The 20,670-nt window shown below is 50.4% G+C and overlaps 1 protein-coding gene across 2 annotated transcripts in view; it reads left to right on the top strand.

Annotated features, from left to right (window-relative positions):
* gpat4 (glycerol-3-phosphate acyltransferase 4) overlaps positions 1-12,815 on the top strand; it is a 36,286-nt gene extending 23,471 nt beyond the window's left edge. For both annotated transcript variants that reach the window (XM_038785715.1, XM_038785716.1), the window contains exons 6-12: positions 2,775-2,868; positions 5,741-5,856; positions 6,610-6,665; positions 8,366-8,451; positions 9,419-9,547; positions 10,157-10,236; positions 11,743-12,815. In XM_038785715.1, coding sequence (XP_038641643.1) covers positions 2,775-2,868; positions 5,741-5,856; positions 6,610-6,665; positions 8,366-8,451; positions 9,419-9,547; positions 10,157-10,236; positions 11,743-11,851 — 670 coding nt within the window. In that variant the 3' untranslated portion in view covers positions 11,852-12,815. The remainder of the gene's footprint in view (positions 1-2,774; positions 2,869-5,740; positions 5,857-6,609; positions 6,666-8,365; positions 8,452-9,418; positions 9,548-10,156; positions 10,237-11,742) is intronic.
* Positions 12,816-20,670: the final 7,855 nt, after the last annotated feature.

Below are 20,670 nucleotides of genomic sequence, written 5' to 3'. Positions count from 1 at the left end.
CTCTCATTCACTCACCGTCTCCCCCTCCCCTCACTCACTCACCGTCTCCCCCTCCCCTCACTCACTCTCACTCACTCACCGTCTCCCCCTCCCCTCACTCACTCACCGTTTCCCCCTCCCTCACTCACTCTCACTCACTCACTGTCTCCCCCTCCCCGTCTCCCCCTCCCCTCACTCAGTCTCACTCACTGTCTCTCCCTCCCCTCACTCACTCCCCCTCCCCTCACTCACTCCCCCTCCCCTCACTCACTCACCGTCTCCCCCTCCCCTCACTCACTCACCGTCTCCCCCTCCCATACTCACTCACCGTCTCCCCCTCCCCTCACTCACTCACCGTCTCCCTCTCCCCTCACTCACTCACCGTCTCCCCCTCCCCTCACTCACTCACCGTCTCCCCCTCCCCTCACTCACCGTCTCCCCCTCCCCTCACTCACCGTCTCCCCCTCCCCTCACTCACTCCCCCTCCCCTCACTCACCCACCGTCTCCCCCTCACTCACTCACCGTCTCCCCCTCCCCTCACTCACCGTCCCCTCACTCACTCCCCCTCCCCCTCCCCTCACTCATTCCCCCTCCCCTCACTCACCGTCTCCCCCTCCCCTCCCCTCACTCACCGTCTCCCCCTCCCCCACTCACTCACCGTCTCCCCCTCCCCTCACTCACTCACCGTCTTCCCCTCACTCACTCACCGTCTCCCCCTCCCCTCACTCACTCACCGTCTCCCCTCCCCTCACTCACTCACCGTCTCCCCCTCCCCTCACTCACTCACCGTCTCCCCCTCCCCTCACTCACTCACCCTCCCCTCACTCACTCACCGTCTCCCTCTCCCCTCACTCACTCACCATCTCTCCCTCCCCTTACTCACTCACCGTCTCCCTCTCCCGTCACTCACTCACCGTCTCCCCCTCCCCTCACTCACTCACCCTCCCCCATCCCCTCACTCACTCACCGTCTCCCCCTCCCCTCACTCACTCACCATCTCTCCTTCCCCTCACTCACTCACCGTCTCCTCCTCCCCTCACTCACTCAGCGTCTCTCCCTCCCCTCACTCACTCACCCTCCCCCCTCCCCTCACTCACTCACCGTCTCCCCCTCCCCTCACTCACTCACCGTCTCTCCCTCCCCTCACTCACTCACCGTCTCTCCCTCCCTCACTCACTCACCGTCTCTCCCTCCCCTCACTCACTCACCGTCTCTCCCTCCCCTCACTCACTCTCTCACTCACTCACCGTCTCCCCCTCCCCTCACTCACTCACCCTCACCCATCCCCTCACTCACTCACCGCTCCCCCTCACTCACTCACCATCTCTCCTTCCCCTCACTCACTCACCGTCTCCTCCCCTCACTCACTCACCGTCTCTCCCTCCCCTCACTCACTCACCGTCTCTCCCTCCCCTCACTCACTCACCGTCTCTCCCTCCCCTCACTCACTCACCGTCTCTCCCTCCCCTCACTCACTCACCGTCTCTCCCTCCCCTCACTCACTCACCGTCTCTCCCTCCCCTCATTCACTCTCTCACTCACTCACCGTCTCCCCCTCCCCTCACTCACTCACCGTCTCTCCCTCCCCTCACTCACTCACCCTCCCCCCTCCCCTCACTCACTCACCGTCTCCCCCTCCCCTCACTCACTCACCGTCTCTCCCTCCCCTCACTCACTCACCGTCTCTCCCTCCCCTCACTCACTCACCGTCTCTCCCTCCCCTCACTCACTCACCGTCTCTCCCTCCCCTCACTCACTCACCGTCTCTCCCTCCCCTCACTCACTCACCGTCTCTCCCTCCCCTCACTCACTCACCGTCTCTCCCTCCCCTCACTCACTCACCGTCTCTCCCTCCCCTCACTCACTCACCGTCTCTCCCTCCCCTATTCACTCTCTCACTCACTCACTGTCTCCCCCTCCCCTCACTGTCTCCCCCTCCCCTCACTCAACGTCTCTCCCTCCCCTCACTCACTCACCGTCTCCCCCTCCCCTCACTCACTCACCGTCTCTCCCTCCCCTCACTCACTCACCGTCTCTCCCTCCCCTCACTCACTCACCGTCTCTCCCTCCCCTCACTCACTCACTCTCCCCATCCCCTCACTCACTCACCATTCTCCCTCCCCTCACTCACTCACCGTCTCTCCCTCCCCTCACTCACTCACCGTCTCCCCCTCCCCTCACTCACTCACCGTCTCTCGAACCCCAGTAAGTTTGTACGAATTAGAGTCGTTAAAGTAGTAATTTACTGAGAGTAAGAGCAGTAAGTATTTAGAGTAGTAGGTTTATATGAGTTAGTGTAGTTGGCGTAGTAAGTTACTCAGTAATGAATTCTGGTTGTCAGAATAAAAAAACCGAATATTTTTGGAAGGGTGAGGAAGTTGGAATAGTTGATGCGCAGAGAGATTGGGTGTGCTAGTTCAGGGAATGCAGAAAGTTAGTCGGTACAGCAAGCAATTAGGAAGGCTAGGGTCACGTTGGCCTTCATTGTAATGTGATTGGGGGACAAGATTAAAGAAGTTTTACTCCAGTCACACACGGTTTTGGTGAGACCACATCTGGAATACTGTGTGCAGCTTTAGTCTCCACATTTAAGGAAGGGTGTACTTGCATTGGAGGCGATACAGCGAAGCTGGTCCCTGGGTAGAGAGAATTGGTCTGTGATGAGCGACTGAGAATATTGGATTTATATTTTCTGGAGTTTGGAAGAATAAGAGGCGTTCTCATTGCAAAAAGTCTGGACTCTACAGCAATTAGCGTACATTGTGATAATTTCTTACATTCCTTTCCCTGACAGTGAAAACAGGCCGAAAAATGGAGGCATATGTGTCGCAAACCACACCTCCCCGATTGACGTGATCATCCTGGCAAGTGACGGCTTCTACGCTATGGTGAGTGCTTCCTAAACCTCGGCACGGGCTCCCGACCAGCGAAGGAAAACCGCGCTTCATGAGGTGATGTCTCTGGGGTGGGTGAATGTCACGTCCTTAATCTTCGTCTCAACGTTTGAAGCTACCCGTTCTGTCTCCTCCAATATGTCACCCAGTGAGGCCTTGTTCACATTGAGATATGGTCTTCACCCACCATTGGGGCTTTCAGAATTGGCTTCCATCAGGCCCAGATCCCAATAGCTGTGTGTGTGACACGATTTCTCCACATCTCCTTTCAATTTAAAACCATTGGGATAAGTCCAAGGACTCACCACCCAGAGGGAATGATTTTTCCCAATATCGACTTGTCGAAACCTCTCATCGTTTTGAGAAACCTCTATTTAGCCGCCTCTTAACCTGCTCTGTCCCAAGGAGAACATTCCTAATTTCCCAACCTCTCCTCAGAACTGAAGTCCCTCCCATCCCTGGGAACGTCCTCCTCTGCACCCTCTCTCCCTCTCGCTTGAAGTTCCGCTGAAGTGTGGGGCCCAAAATTTACAGAATCCACAGTGCAGAAGGAGGCCATTTGGCCCATCGAGTCTGCACTGGCCCTTGGAAAGAGCTCCCTACTTAAGCCCACACCTCCACCCTATCCCCGTAACCCCATCCAACCCTTTATTTGGACACTCGGAGGTAATCGATCATGGCCAATCCACCTAACCGTCACATCTCTGGACTTGTGGGAGGAAACCGGAGCACCCGGAGGAAACCCACGCAGACACGGGGAGAACGTGCAGACTCCGCACAGACAGTGGCCCAAGCCGGGAATCGAACCCGGGACCCTGGAGCTGTGCTAACCACTGTACTCCAGCTGAGGCCTAACTAGCGATTTGTAAAGAAGAACAAAGAAAATTACAGCACAGGAACAGGCCCTTCAGCCCTCCTTCGGCACCGATCCAGATCCTCTATCTAAAACTGTTGCCTATTTTCTAAGGATCTGTATCCCTCTGCTCCCTGCCCATTCATGTATCTGTCCAGATATATCTTAAATTACGCTATCGTGTCCGCCTCTACCACCTCCGCCGGCAATGAGTTCCAGGCACCCACCACCCTCTGCGTAAAGAACTTTCCACGCATATCTCCCTTAAACTTTTCCCGTCTCACCTTGAACTCGTGACCCCTAGTAATTGAGTCCCCCACTCTGGGGAAAAAGCTTGTTGCTATCCACCCTGTCCATACCTCTCATGATTTTGTAGACCTCGATGAGGTCCCCCCTCAACCTCCCTCTTTCTAATGAAAATAATCCTAATCTACTCAACCTCTTCATAGCTAGCACCCTCCATACCAGGCAACATCCTGGTGAAACTCCTCTGCACCCTCTCCAAAGCATCCACATCCTTTTGGTAATGTGAAGACCAGAACTGCACGCAGTATTCCAAATGTGGCCGAACCAAAGTCCTATACAACTGTAACATGACCTGCCAACTCTTGTACTCAATACCCCGTCCGATGAAGGCAAGCATGCTGTATGCCTTCTTGACCACTCTTATCGACCTGCACAGCCACCTTCAGGGTGCAATGGACCTGAACACCCAGATCTCTCTGTACATCAATTTTCCCCAGGGCTTTTTCATTTACCGTATAGTTCGCTCTTGAATTGGATCTTCCAAAATGCATCACCTCGCATTTGCCCGGATTGAATTCCATCTGCCATTTCTCTGCCCAACTCTCCAATCTATCTATATTCTGCTGTATTCCCTGACAGTCCCCTTCACTATCTGCTACTCCATCAATCTTAGTGTAATCTGCAAACTTGCATCGACATCTACATTTTCCTCCAGATCATTTATGTATATCACAAGCAAACAACCAGCACGGATCCCTGTGGAACACCACTGGTCACGGTTCTCCATTTTGAGGAACTCCCTTCCACTACTACTCTCTGTCTCCTGTTGCCCAGCTAGTTCTTTATCCATCTAGCTAGTACACCCTGGACTAAAGTTTCAGCTCGATCTATTAGCCTTTATACATTTCACTTCTCGAGTTGTAACTCCCCGTAACCCTGTCACCTTTAAGGATTAGTGTCTGTGGAGAGCAATGTTTCTGAGCTCATACACTGGTTCCGATCCCTGCCACTTTAACTATCCTTCCATATCCGTCTTTCCAAAGTGAATCACGTCACAATTCTGCCCACTGAATGTGACATTGACATCGAGGTGGCAATGAGGGGTGCGGACCAGGTCAATTTGCAGGTTGTCCTTTAGCCACAGTATTTGACCAGTGGTTGAATCATGCTCAGAAAGGGAAACTTTAGTCGTTGTTCCCTTAAACGGCACAACAGCTATTCGCCGTAATGTACTTTGATTTGAAAATAGGAGGGATTAAGATCGATTAAGCGCAGAATCCAGAGCTGCAATCTCGCGCGCAAGAGCACATTCTAAACATTGGGCCAAAGAAAAAGGTTTGGTGCATTTTCGGTGAATGGACCCCGCTCTATCAGCACTTTTCTTAATCCCTTTCCTGTCCCGGCTGCCTTTGGAAGCTGTTTATAATTTTTGGGATGTTCAAAGCTGCTGCTTTTCCTTCCCTCAAACCAAGGAATTCCATGAAAGGCCTCAGGACGTTGTGGGCCACGGAATAAATATAATTGTTCACACTCTCTTTGAGCGACCAAGCTCTGATTGCCGTCCTGTTTGTCGTGCACCTTTGTCCCTGTCCCAGTTTTACAAAGCAGTCAAGAATGGAGGAGGTATCAATGCCGTCTGTTCACCGTTACTCAGACTGTGGCGGGTTGGGGGATGAGAGGGAAAAGCTGCCCCCTGGTTACTCGACTAGACTGCCAACTGATGTATCAAGAACGGGTCTAACCGTGTGTGTTTGCATTTTTCCATAGGTAGGTCAGATTCATGGCGGACTGATGGGAGTCATTCAGAGGGCCATGGTCAAGGCTTGTCCTCATATCTGGTTCGAGAGATCAGAGGTCAAGGACCGCATTCTGGTTGCAAGAAGGTGAGATAAAAGGGTTTGGTAATCCTCTGGTCCTCTCCATTGCTGCCTTATCAGCAGGTTGTCGGGAAACAATTATTGGCGCAGTACAGAATCGGCAGTAATGGGGGGGGGGGGGGGGGGGTGAAGAGGCAGACAACAAAGTTTGCTTTCTTTTGAATGCCTTTAAGATCTGATGAGTCACTATCTGGGTGGCTGCAACTCTGACAAGAGCCTCCAAGCTCGACACTATCAAAGACTGAGCAATGTGCTCGATTGGCGCGCCGGCCACCATCTTAAACATCCCTGTATCGACAGCGCATAGTGGCAGCCGTCTGTACCATCTGCAGCAACTCACCAAGGCTCCTTAGGCAGCACCTTCCAAACCCACGATCCTCCACCATCTAGAAGGACAAGAGCAGCAGATACCTGGGAACCCCACCACCTGGAGGTTCCCCTCCAAGTCACTCACCGTCCCGACTTGGAAATATATCGGCCATTCCTTCACTGTCGCTGGGTCAAAATGCTGGCACTCCCTCCCTAACAGCACTGTGGGTGTGCCTACACCACACGGACTGCAGCGGCTCAAGGCGGCGGCTCACCCCCACCTCAAGGGGCAATTAGGGATGGGTAATAAATGCTGGTCTAGCCAGCGACAGCCATATCCCAAGATATGGGATAAATGCTGAAAGGGCACCTCAGAAAGCAAAGAGGATGTCTACATCTGTCCGTGGGTTGTTTGACTTGGTTAACCCGGCTCCTGTTGATCTTTTATAGACTGAGTGAACATGTCAGAGACCAGGCGAAGCTTCCCATTCTGATCTTCCCCGAGGGTAAGTGTCTGGGCATTGAATGGTCTCTGCCGTCCTCCAGGTATCAGCTGACACGGTACGGGCCTCAATCTGCAAAGAGAACACGTGCTTGGATAGTTGGGCTCCTCAGTGGGGTGAGGAACCCCCGCAGCTTGAGCTACCGAGATCGGGAGGCCCTAGATTTCACTCCCGTTCAATGGTAAGAGCAGTTCAGCTTGGAGCAGCGCTGGGTCTAACGGACCCTGGTAGCTCCGAGGAATGAAGACCCTGACTCATTCCAAAAACCTGGAAGCATTGTAACCTGTGAGGAGGAGAGTGGGTTTCCTCCCACAACTCTCGAAAGACGTGCTGATAGGTGAATTGGACATTCTGAATTCTTCCTCTGTGTACCCGAACAGGTGCCGGAGTGTGGTGACTAGGGGATTTTCACAGTAACTTCATTGCAGTGTTAATGTAAGCCAACTTGTGACAATAAAGATTATTATAATTACTGTGGAACTGAATTCTCAACTCTCCCCATAAAGAAGTATCTTTCCTCCATCCCACATCTCTTGCGTTTAGCTTTGTACCTACTGAAAGCAGTCTGCTGTGAGCAGAGAACTGCATTGAGTTCCCGGCGCAGAGGCAGTTCTATCCCCTCACAGCCCTATCTCGACCCTGACTTTTATTTACTCATCCACAGACGACGCCACTATCTCTTCTCAAATTCTTTGATCGTTTCATTCTGCGAATGATCCGCGCACTTTCCAGTTCTTCCTTTCTAACCTGTTAGCGTTCCCCGTCCGACAGACAGCTCAGGAAAATGAATGTGCGGCTGAGTGACTTATCAGCGGGAGGGCTTGAACTTTGCACCCAGCTGGGGCCACGGTCGGAGCTGCAAGGGTAACACAGGACTGGAGGGGGGAGGGAGGGAGGGAAGGTTGAGATACAAATGGAGGAAGGGTAGTGATGAGAGGAAGAGGCATGAGTCACTCCAAACGCGAGGAAGTTCACTGGGATCATCAGTTCCTCTGGGAGTGCTGCCCTCCATTCCATGCGGAGCCGGAGGGTTCCGAGGAGAGGTTGGCAAAGCTGCGATCCCTCTCCTTGGAGCAGAGACCCTGAAAGAGTGATTGCGTCGAGGCCTCCGCCGTAAGGTACTGATAGAGTGGACAGGGAGAAACCGTTTTCCCTGGAAACGCACCGCCAGACGTCATAGCTTTAAGATCGTTTGCAAAAGAAGCAAGGTTTTTGCAGCTCAGTCAGCGACTGTTCTGACTTGGAATGCACTGCCTGAAAGAGTGAGGGATAAAGATTCAGGAACTTTCAAAAAGAGGTTTCAATCGAAACTTAAAACGGTTTGCACAGCCCCCCCCCCAGGGAAAGAGCAGAAGTGGGACGAGGACAGACACAATGGCCGACAGTCTTATAAAATCATACAGAGCAGCAAGAGGCTAAGTTAGAGATTGTTTTCCAAGAACAGAACCCGGGAGAGGGTTGGTGCATCGTTCCCCCTTTCCGCCCGCCCCCAACTGTCCCGGTTTCTAATGTAACGTTAGGACCCTCCGTTCAGAGGTAGCCCGCTGAGATAAGAAATGTAGCTTTAAGCAGCGGATGTTCCCCGGGGTAAGTGAAGAAGCGGAAACCTTCACTGGGCAACATCACTACGTTAACAAAAGCAGTGAGGGGCAGTGAAGGTCGTTTCGCTCATCTGGTGCCTGACTGTGCCTCTCTCTCGACAGGAACGTGTATCAATAACACCTCCGTGATGATGTTTAAGAAGGGAAGCTTTGAAATTGGAGCTACTGTGTACCCAGTCGCCATCAAGGTAAGGCAAATTTCTGCATTTGTACATAGTTCCCTGAAATTGGGAGTGCAGGTCGGTAACGCCGTATAAAAAAAAACCTCAATCTTTTCTCAATGGAGTGCAGGGGTAATGAGGAACGATATTGGGGCACGAGACTGCCATCCATCCAGCTCCCTGGCTCAGTATCGGCACTGAGTCGGCTGAATGCCGACGGACATCTATTCCAAACTGGGCCTGCAGCAAGTGGGGTGGAGAACTAACAACACAAGGGACAAAACCTACTTGCCCTTGTTCTCACTCTGACCCACAAACAGTCACCTCAGGAGGCACGGTCCCTCTGGAGATGGCGTCTCATTCTCACACTCTGACGCTACCCCTGCGCTCAATGGTGGTGGACCCAGAACAGATGTGGGAGCTCAAAACTGGGCATCCACCAGGCGCTGTGGGCCACCAGCGGCAGAGTTGTATTGCGCCACAATCTGTCGCTTGTGGTCTCTGCGAATATGGGCAGGCGTCCGTGATGGGGGAATTAAACCGTCGGTGAATATGAGGGGAGTCAGGTCGAATCTCCTCAGGATCGCTGGGGCACAGAACACTTTGTCACAGGGAATGGTGAGGATCTTGGAAGGGAAGTGCATCTAAACATTTGAAGCAGACAGAGATAGAGGGCTTTGAAAAGAATTTGAAAAGATTGGTCCATTTCGCTCAGGTCTGCTTCTTGAGCTTCGACAAGCCAGGAGCAAAGGTGAGATGCGTGCAGTTATTTATTGCACCCACTAGATGGCAGGATTCTTCCTCTAAAGCTCCCTGGCCCAATTGGCACCCAGAGAGTTAACGTTTCTGCACCTTATCGGCCTGCCATCCAGGCCTATCCCCAGCTCCTGTTTTAGACTTGAGGACGTTTTATTCTGCGGCTTGAAAGGGTGACCGGTTCAACTGATTTGTGTCCAGTCTGTGACGCTGTTACTTTGGCCCCTGTGTTGTCCAGTACGATCCGAGGTTTGGAGAGGCCTTTTGGAACAGCAGCAAGTATGGGATGGTCAACTACCTCCTGAGGATGATGACGAGCTGGGCCATCGTCTGCAGCGTGTGGTATCTGCCGCCAGTGACACGGGAGGTAAGCTCGGTCAAGCCTCTTCCTCCGTCAGCATGTTCCCTATTCCGCTCGACTTTTGAGCGCGACATGGGGCGCAAGAGGAACGGGAAAAGTCCGTAGAGTTCAGCGCAGGTGGGAGGGTCAAGCTGCAAAGGAGGAGAATAGACTTTAATAAGTCCCTTAGCTTCATTCTGCCCAGCCTAACCCATTTGTGACGGTCTTTGAGATTTATATATCGCACGCACTGCCTTGGGGGCTGTTTAGCACAGGGCTAAATCGCTGGCTTTGAGAGCAGACTAAAGCAGGCCAGCAGCACGGCTCGATTCCCGTTCAGCCTCCCTGAACAGACGCCGGAATGTAGCAACTAGGGGCTTTTCACACTAACATGATTTGAAGCCTACCTGTGACAATAAGCGATTTTCATTTCATTTTACCCCCCTCAAGCTGTGCTCTGCACCCAGTGAAGTACACGCAAAGCGTCATCACTGTTGTAATGGAGGAAACACAGCAGTCAATTTGCACGCAGCAAGATCCCGCAGATGTTGATAGATGAGGCGATGATTGCAGAGTAACTTGGTGAGTGGCTTGGTAGAACAGCTCCGACTGAAGAACTTTCTTTGTGTCGTACAGGAGGACGAAGATGCGGTGCAGTTTGCGAACCGTGTGAAAGCTGCAATCGCTCGGCAAGGGGGCCTTGTCGATTTACTGTGGTAAGTGCCTTTCTTCCGGGATCATCCGGTCCTGTTATCCACCCCTCAAGGAGACACCACACCGGTGACCTGCCTCCACATTCATCAATTGTCTCCAAAGGGGATTATGCTGAGTGACCCAAGCGTGCGTGACATTGAATTTCAGAGGCTGTGCAAGAAGCAGGCCAGCAGCCTGGCAGCTCCTCGCGGCTTTAACATTGCCTGCCCCCTGTAACAGGCATCTTTTAGCAACCTTGTTTGGAGGCCTGTAACTGAAAGAAGGGATTACGATCCTGGATCAGACCCCAGCAGTGGCTATAATATTTAATTTTCATTTAGTAAGACTGAGGGAAGGATACCTCGCTCCAGCAGTGATTGCACAAAGAATTAGGGGTAATGTATATTAAAACAAACTTTATTACTAACACAGTATTAAAATATCTTTAATATCACACAAGAAAGTACCTGACAATTACCCCTTGGACAATGCTAATCAATGGTGACACAGTAACCCTTAACTGCAATCTTTACTTCCATTCAAACAACACAACCATCTCAGCTCTCAATACACTTTAAATACAGTTAAAAGACCCAGGCATACTTGCTGAAGAGATGTTCTTTGAGACGGTTTTAAGAGATAGACCTGAATCCTTTCAGAACAATGCAGGATCTCGAGCTAAGGTCTTCAGAAACTGTCTTCATGGTTTGATGTCCAGGAACCCGCTGAACAGTCTCTGCTGCTCTGCTAGAATGCCTGGTACTCCAGCTCCACCCAATAGTTACATCATCGTACTAACCGAACACAATGCCTCCAGTTAACTACTCCACAGGGAAGCCTCTAAATCCAAACAAAAATCCATCAGCCCAAACTTTTACGATGCTTTAATTGCACCCCTGGCTCCGAAAAAGTCTCGCTGCCGTACAAACCAGGATTTGTAAAGACGTGACCGCAGCTGTCATACACACACTAACCCTTGCTGCACCAAATAGTACAATATGTCCGAAATTCCTATATTCATCGCATAAAGAAGATTATGGGCATTGTCTGGGAGATGAATGAAATGTACTGGGGTTTGATGGTTCCGGATCTTGTGTGGCAGAGGTAGTGCGTGAGCAAGAAAGAAGTTCTCCGCCTAACTGCGGAAGAATCTGTGTCAGCAGAGGCCAGAATCCTCACCCTCAGTAACTGGACAGAACCGTTTGTCGGTCACTGGCCTCCATAAAAGTGGTTGCTCGCAGCAAGGAGAACTGAGCCGGGGCAGGTCAGACCTCTTGAGTGGGAGTTGCTGGCCTTGCTCTGGTTTCCTTTTTAATGTCGCCAAGCTGTGTTCTGAAGCAGGAGCAGTGTGCGGGTAAGAAGCGAGTTTGGGGGTGGAGGTGAATCATGGTTGGATTAGCGCCCGGTTCTCCTGTCGGTATCCAGGTACGAGCTGCGTATGATGTGTTTTATCCCCGGGGACTGTCGGACTCTCCCGGTGAGAGCGTGCACAGTGTCCTGCTCTAATCTGCTGTGTCTGTGCCTTGCAGGGACGGCGGTCTGAAGAGGCAGAAGGTGAAGGACACCTACAAAGAGGAGCAACAGAAACTCTACAGTAAGATGATCGTGGGGAACCATAAAGACCGGAGCCGATCATGATCTCTCCACGGGACGAGCCGTTACACTGCCAGTATGGGCATGTGAAGGGACACACCTTCGGCTGTGTTTCTGGCCTCAAAGGGCATCGATTTGTCCAAGTACTTTTTTCTTCTCTCTCTCTCTCTCTCTCTCTCCCTCTCGCTGAGGAATATAAACGTCGGCACCGCGGGAGGAAATCTGCCGAGGCTCAGACAACCTACACCTGGTAGCGGGAGAGCATCGAACCAAGGTGGCAAAAGTGCTGGGCTGAGGGATGGTACATGACTGATTGCAAGGAGGGAGTGGTGCAGCTGGTATGGGCTATCCCGAGCCCCTTCCCAGAACCAAATGGGGCAGTTAGCCATAGTCTTGTGTATTTTAGCATTTTATTTGGCGAGAGGGGCGGTGAAGAATCCGAGGCACACGACCTTTGGAACATTTAAACTGACTCAGAGGGCGGCCGTGCTGCCAGAAACACTACGATGCATGTTTTGACGTGTCTTCATTTTGTATCGAACCCCCCCCTCCCCATTTTTAAGACGTGTACTTGCATGCTTTGTGTTTTTTTTAAAAACTGCGTAGACTAACATTTCATTGTAACCAGGAGGAGACGAGATTCTGCTACCTCAGCAGATGTGAAGGATCATCACTTCTTGTCCTCAGTTTGCTCCACTTTGTCAGGGTGAAGACGGGTGAGGAAGGACACTTGCAAACAGCTGTCAGTTCAGGTTCCTCGAGGGTTATACCTCTGTTGAAAACCTACTCTCAGCGACCCAGTCGACAGGCATCAAAAAAAAAAAACAAGGACTGTTTTTCATTCCAGTTTGATGAAGTGATCTCGTCTTGTCAAAGCGAATATGGAACAGTTCACAATCTCGAGTATTATCGGTGTGTCTTCAGCCACTTCTCAGTGTCACGTGGTGTGAAGCAGGTTGGACGGCTCCCGGAGGAAGCTGGCTAGAATAAATCACATTTGGTTACAAGCCTTTTGGTCTGGTGTCTTGTAATTGTGATGGATTGTGAGATTTCCCCGTAGTATTCTCCCCACGGTTACATGGGGGAGGATACCCTCACGATGGAGAATAGAGTGTTTGCAGAGGCAGTAGCAGAATGTTGAAAAACCCGTCAGACAATCGGGTAGAGTCAGCCTGGTTTGGTGAAACAGAAATGGTGCTCGACAAATTTATTCGAGTCTTTTGAGGATGTAACAAGCAGGATGGATACAGGGGAACCAGTAGATGTAGTATATTTGGATTCCTAAAGGCATTCAATCGGGTGTCACAGAAAAAGCTGACTGCGCAAGTTATTTACCATTGATACGAATGCATTTGATGTAGGTGACGTCTAGTGCAGCCAGATTTACTGACAAAGCAAAGATACTTCAGCACGCAAGTTGTGAGGAGGAGACAAACTGCAAAGGGGATTTGGATGAAGTGAGTTGGCAAACATTTGGCAGGTGGATTGCAACGTGGGAAAATGTATGGTTCTCCACTTTGACAGGAAGAATGGAAAAACAGAATATTATTTAAATGGAGACTGCAGAGGGCTTCACTAAGGAGGGAATCTCTCTGTGTCCTTGTGTATGATTCAGAAGAAGTTAGCATTGAGGTACAGCCAGGTCCTTGGGCAAACAGAGGTTGGCCCTTACTGCTCTGAGGGGTGCCCAGGGACTGAGGGGTACATGTGCTTCCTGACATTGAGAGAGTGACGAGCAAAGGATATGGGATCTTGGGCTTCAGAAAGAGAGGCACTGAGTGCCAAAGTTAGGCTGACCCTTTTACAAAGCTCTGATTAGGCCGCAACTGGAGTATTGTGCCCAAATTCTGGTCATCACACTTTTTAGGGTGTGAGGGTACTTGAGAGGCTGCGGACCGGGGGGATGTGAGAGGGTCCTGGCGATGGTGCGGAGGGAGATTTACCAGAATGGTTCTGGGGATGAGGGGGATTTTAGCTCCAAGGCGAGGTTGGAGAAGCTGGGGTTGGTCCCTTCGCAGCAAAGGAGGACAAGATGGTGACGGGTTTAGATAAGGTCGACAAGGAGAAGCTGTTCCCCATAGTTATTGGTAAGGGGAGGGGGGTGAGGAAGAGAGACACAGAGTTTAGGGTGAGAGACAGAAGCGGGGAGATGTGAGGGAGAACGTTTTAGCCAGGGCGAGTGGCAATGAGGAGGAACTCGCTTCCCACGAGAATGGCGGAAGCAGGTGATTTCAAAGGGAAATTGGATGGACAATTGAGGGAAGTAAACTCTGGGGATAGAGTGGAGGAGGCGGTGAGAGTGGAACTGCCTTGCTTTGCAGCCGCCCGGAATGGAATGATGGACCTACCTGTGGCGGAAATGACTGTGACTCGGCAAAACAAGGGGCAGAATGGCCTCAGATCGTCTGTGTGGAAATGAAGGAGAATGCACTGGGCAATGGCTTGGAGCTAATGAGAGATTCCCCACCCTAAGCAATAGTACAATGAGCCATGGCACAGGAGAGAGAGAGAGAGATAGCAATCTCAATCTCCAGCCATGGACAATCCCAATAACTTAGATGAAAAATAAATGTTTCAGTCCCTCGCGAATGTCAATTCACAAAGAGATCGAAGAGTGGAATTTTTGAGGAGCTAATTGCAGTTCTTTTAACGACCAACTTAATTGAAATTCTATTTAAATTAATTTGCAATGATGATCATTGAAAAAAAAACACATGTAGTGGGCCAAAGCAAGATTTGAACCATCACCTCCAGGAGGATGACTCCTTTCAAACAGCCCACAAGTGGTCTACCATTTGACCACAGCCTCCTGCAGGAGTGTGAGTCTCTCCGGGTATATTTATCTTGTGAAAACACCGCGGGGCTGCTCGAAAAGATAAGGTTAAGTTCCGAAAGGCTTTGAATGTGAAAGCTTTGGTAGCAGAATGATAGAGTGCTGGCTCCTCGTAGGCATGATCAGACTGGGTTCGAATCCCAGGGTGGGAACACAGTTCCTATTCTTGTTTTTTGGAGAGAATTTTGCTCTGGCCTTCAGCAAAACGGGCAGCCTCCGGTGGTGCTCTCATAGATATCATTGAGTTTACACTTGATCTTACTCAGCACTAAGTTCCCCTCACCCCACCATTAAATTAATTAATCTATCCTATCCTACCTTAGGCTAACGTCTAAGGCCCTACCTGGGACTTGAACCCAGCACCTTTGGGATCTTATCCAAACTCTCTAACCATAGAGCCACCGGACACATGCCCAAAAGGAACACTTTTCGCGGATTCTTGTAGCGTAGAATTGGATTGGCAAGTTTTTTTTTAAAAATCTTCCTCGTCCCGTTTCAGACTCGCTGTGAATTTTAACTTTGAATCAAATGCCACTGAGGCATCCAAGAGTAAAATGTGTCCCCTCAGTCCTCCAGGCCCATCAAACACACACAATACTTGGTGTGTCTGAACCCCAAGTCTCTGTGTTCTCTGTTTTTCCAGACAGCACACATGGGCTCCCATTCACCCTCCTGGAAGATGTCACCCCACCTTTCTTTGTACCTGCCACAATCCAATAAGCCAGCTCCTCCGAAAGACTTGTAGTTATCTAGGGGGCAGCATGTTCAACAGCACTTGCCAAACCCAAGGCCTCTGCCACCTGGAAGAGTTTGGGGCTCGCCACTAAGTTCCCCTCCGAGTCACTCGCCACCCTGACTCGGAAATACATCGGCCGTTCCCTCACTGTCGCTGGGTCAAAACCCTCCCTAACAACACCTACAAGATGGCGGCTCACCACCACCGTCTCAAGGGGCAATTAAGGATGGACAATAAGTGCCGGGCCCGGCCAGCGAGGTCCCGTAAAAGAATAATAAAAATCTCTGCTCCCAGTCCCTCCACCCCCAACTTACCTTTGAACAGAACATTTTGTCCCTTGTGGTATTTGAGAATCGAAAACAGAGAAAAGGCACAAGTTACAAGCCTATTGCTGGCAACCACAATTTATTTGTGAAAATTAGGTGTATCCTCTCACGCAAAGATTTGAATTTCTAAAGCGCCCGAGTATCAAAAGCATTTAATAAAACTCTGCTTCCAAACACAAAACAATGAGCTTCCAACATTGCCTCAGTCACCTCGATATTCTCCTTTCGTGACTGATTGATGGGGGTTTGGATGTTAGATACCGACGATCCCTTATTTTAAACAGACTCCCTCGTTCTAGATTCTCTGACAAGAGGAAACACCCTCGCCTCACCCGTCCTGTCAAAACCCCTCAGGACCTGAAATGGGAGTTCAGATGTAGATCACGTAGAATATGATTTAATATCATTGGTTTCAAAAGCGACTGTGAAAGTAAAACCTTCGCCCCCCCCCCCCCCCCACCCCCCGCTCGAAGCCATCAGTTGCCATTACGTCGCACCACCTTGGACCCCTCACTCTAAAGATAGACGATTTAGCTCAACGGCAGGAGAGCCTCGATGGGCTGAATGGCTCACAGTGACTTGGGAGTCCTCGTTCGCGATTCTCTTAAGGTTAAGGTGCAGGTTCAGTCGGCAGTTAGGAAGGCAAATGCAATGTTAGCATTCATGTCGAGAGGGCGAGAACGTACTTCTGAAGCTGTATAAGGCTCTGGTCAGACCCCATTTGGAGTATGGTGAGCAGTTTTGGGCCCTGTATCTAAGGAAGGATGTGCTGACCTTGGAAAGGGTCCAGAGGAGGTTCACTAGAATGATCCCTGGAATGAAGAGCTTGTCATAAAAGGATGAGGGGGTATCTTATTGAAACTTACAGGATACTGCGAGGCCTGGATAGAGTGGACGTGGAGAGGATGTTTCCACTTGTCAGAAAAACTAGAACCAGAGGACACCATCTCAGACTGAAGGGACGATCCTTTAAACAGAGATGAGGAGGAATTTCTTCAGCCAGAGGGTGGTGAATCTGTGGAACTCTGCCGCAGAAGGCTGTGGGGGCCAAATCACTGAGTGTCTTTAAGACAGAGATAGATAGGTTCTTGATTAATAAGGGGATCAGGGGTTATGGGGAGAAAGCAGGAGACTGGGGATGAGAAACATATCCATGATTGAATGGCGGAGCAGATTCGATGGGCCGAGTGACCTAATTCTGCTCCTCTGTCTTATGGTCTTAAACAAGCACAAATCCTAGTCCTGGTAGGAGAGAGTTATGTATTTCACCAGTTTGCTGTCTGTCTAATTTCACTCCGAGCCACACAGAGATGGTCCTATCTAAATCAACAACAGGATTTACTCACAGAACGTTAAAATACCTCAGAACTCACAGGACCTACGAGACACGGTGTCAGCTCGGAGCCTCAAGTCTTTCTGAACCGTCTCCATTTTCTGAGCTCCCTCGCTCCACCCACAGGCTGAAACGATCAATCACAGGGTTCATGGATCTGTTGCCAGGGTAACATTATCAAACCCAGATCAATCAAACCCTGGATGAGGGCAGGGAAGTGGTCAGAAACTCTCGCACGCCAATCCACTGGGCTACAAAATGGCCACACTCGCCTCCCCCCAACGAAACAAATGGCACAATGCACACGGCACAGGGCTCTCAGTTCACTTTGCTTCTCTATTCGCCGGCAAGCAGGAGCTAAGTAACGATTTGTGTGAAATAAATGCTCAAAATTACACACTCCCTTCCCGACTGGTACTTGTCGGTCCGTGGAAGGGACCACTGAGTGAGGTCGGAGCCCACAGCACAGACAGGATGCGGATAGTCAAGAGTACAAGATTCCCAGGAGTAAAAAGTTGGCCATTCGGCCCATCGAGTCTGCTCCGCCATTCACTGAGATCCTCAACACCACTCTCCTGCCTTATTCCCATCACCCTCGATTCCCGGATTAAAAACCTGTCCCTCTCAGCCTTGAACATACTTAATGACCCAGCCTCTACAGCTCTCTGCGGTAAAGAATCCCACTGATTCGTTCACATTTTCCTCCGTGATATTCAAATGCCACGTTTTGCCCACTCACCTCACCTGTCTCTGTCCCCCTGTCGACTCTTTGTGTCACCTCACCACCTGCCTTCCCACCCATTTTTGTGTCATCTCCAAACTTGGCAATAGTGCATTCACTCCCTCCCTAACAGCACAGTGGGTGCACCTACGCCTCAAGGACCGCAGCGGTTCGAGGAGGCAACTCACCACCACCTTCTGAAGGGCAACTAGCGATGGGCAATAAATGCTGGCCGAACCAGCGACGCCCACATCCCGGAAATTAATTTTTAAAAACTTCTCTCGTCCAAGTCGTTAATATGTACTGGAATTAATTGTGGCCACAGCACTGATCCGTGTGGAACACCCCTATTGCTGTCCTGAAAATACTCCTCATCCCAACTCTGTGTCTTCTATCAGTTAGCCAATCCTCTAGCCATGCTAATATACCACCCCTAACACCATGGGCTCTCATTAAGTAGGCTTTTGTGCAGCATCTTATCGAACGCTTTTTGGAAATCCGAATATGTTACATCTACTGGCTCCCCTTCATCTATCCTGCTCGTTACCACCTCAAAGAATTCTAATAAATTTGCCAGGCACGGTTTCTCCTTCTTGAAGCTATGCCTGATTGTTGCAATAACTTCAAGAATTGGCTCCACCAGTTAACTTGGAAACCACAACAATTCATTCCAACTCCAAACGAGTATTTACAGAGTGCTTTAAAACGGTCTTTCCATCCTCAGCTCGCGGGTCCAACTCCTGGGACAAGACTCAACGCCTCCCAGTGAATTCCCCAACTCCCGGCCCTGATTGGACGAGTGGGTTACGTGACCCCCCTCCCTCAGAGAACATGCCCCTGAAAGAGGCTCGCTAATACAATTATACATTTTTAAACGAACTGCTATTACATCCTTTTCTCAGTGACGGATGCTAATTTAGCTGGCGTACGAAAGAACAATACAGCACAGGAACAGGCCCTTCGGCCCTCCAAGCCTGTGCCGACCATGGTACCTGCCTAAACTAAAACTCTGCACTTACGGAATCCGTATCCTTCCATTCCCACCCTATTCATATATTTTTATAGATGTCCCTAAAATGCCGCTATGGTACCTGCTCCCACCACCTCCCCAGGCAGCGCGTTCCATATATTTGCCACCCTCTGTGTAAAAACCTGCCTCGCACATCTGTTCTAAACTTTCCCCCACGCACTTTCAACCTATGTCCCCCGGTACTTGACTCTCCTACCCTGGTAAGAAGCCTTAGTTACCTGTTTTTTGTCTCCCTCCCTTTCTGAATACGGGTGTTACATTGAGTTTCCCAATCTTCTGAGTCTTTTTTCCAGAATTTAAGACGTTTACTACCAGTACATCCACTATCTCTGTAGCTACTTCCTTTAATATCCGTAGATGAAACCCAGGAGGGAAGGGAAGGGGTCCTCTCCAGCCCTGAGGAGATGTCTGTAACCCTGGCAGCGGGCAGGTAACACAGCCGGCTGGACTCTTGCCTCGTTGCTGCAGAAGCATCCAGGCAACTCCTTGTTGAGTGGCAGTGTCTGCAACTCAGCCTCCAGCTCGATGACTCCGGAGCTGAATTTCATTATTTACTTAGTTATGGTGGTTTTTAAAATATATTTACAACCCACAAAAGGAGCATCGTTGCCCCCCCCCCCCCCCCCCCCCCCCCCACGGCACCCAATTCCCACTTTGATCCCAATTCTCAAATATACTCACTCGGGCTGTTGTCTCTCTCAGGCTGTAGCCTCTCCCACTTCTCCTGCGCCTCCCTGAGCTTCATCTGCCTGGCCGTCATACTCACGCCATCCTTCACGCGACCCGTTCGCCCCCTCTAGGCATCTCCACCCTCCCCCACAGACACCTGAGAACATAAGAACTAGGAGCAGGAGTCGGCCATCTGGCCCCTCGAGCCTGCTCCGCCATTCAATGAGATCATGGCTGATCTTTTGTGGACTCAGCTCCACTTTCCGGCCCGAACACCATAACCCTTAATCCCTTTATTCTTCAAAAAAAAAATCTATCTGTATCTTAAAAACATTTAATGAAGGAGCCTCAACTGCTTCACTGGGCAAGGAATTCCATAGATTCACAACCCTTTGGGTGAAGAAGTTCCTCCTAAACACAGTCCTAAATCTACTTCCCCTTATTTTGAGGCTAGTGCCCTAGTTTTGATGCCCCCTAGTTCTGCTTTCACCCGCCAGTGGAAACAACCTGCCTGCATCTATCCTATCTATTCCCTTTCATAATTTTAAATGTTTCTATAAGATCCCCCCCCCCCCCGCATCCTTCTAAATTCCAACGAGTACAGTCCCAGTCTACTCAACCTCTCCTCGTAATCCAACCCCTTCAGCTCTGGGATTAACCTAGTGAATCTCCTCTGCACCCTCTCCAGCGCCAGTATCTCCTTTCTCAGGTAAGGAGACCAAAACTGAACACAATACTCCAGGTGTGGCCTCACTAACACCGTATACAATTGCAGCATAACCTCCCCTAAACTGAGGTACTGTCCAGTCAGATGATTCTTGAAACCGGAAGGCCCGAAGCCTGGGCAGGATCTTCACCGAGAGTTTTTTTTTGGGAGGGGGGGGGGGGGGTGAATAAAAAGATTGTGACAAAATGGATGCGTGTTGGTGTGTTTTTTTCTTCCTTTGAGCTGTTTCGGTTCAAGTCCCGAATGAGAGCCTTGCTTTGGTGAAATAACATCTCTCTCCATCGTCTCTCTGGACATGCTCTTCAACACAAACTGGAAAGAGTGCTGCTGGGGAGAAAAAGACTTGAAGAAAATTGTACGGCCCCCTGTTTTTTTATAAGCAGAGGCCCTGCCAAAGAGGCCGATATCATATTTGCTTCCCTTTTGCCGCCATTTTGATTTATTATACGGCCATCGGACCATGGGTAACCACCCATCCCGCTCCGCCAT

The sequence above is a fragment of the Scyliorhinus canicula genome, chromosome 26, assembly GCF_902713615.1.
Source record: "Scyliorhinus canicula chromosome 26, sScyCan1.1, whole genome shotgun sequence".
Taxonomy (NCBI): Eukaryota; Metazoa; Chordata; class Chondrichthyes; order Carcharhiniformes; family Scyliorhinidae; genus Scyliorhinus; species Scyliorhinus canicula.
Note: the sequence above shows the minus strand (reverse complement) of the source record. Positions and strands in the feature narration are given on the sequence as shown.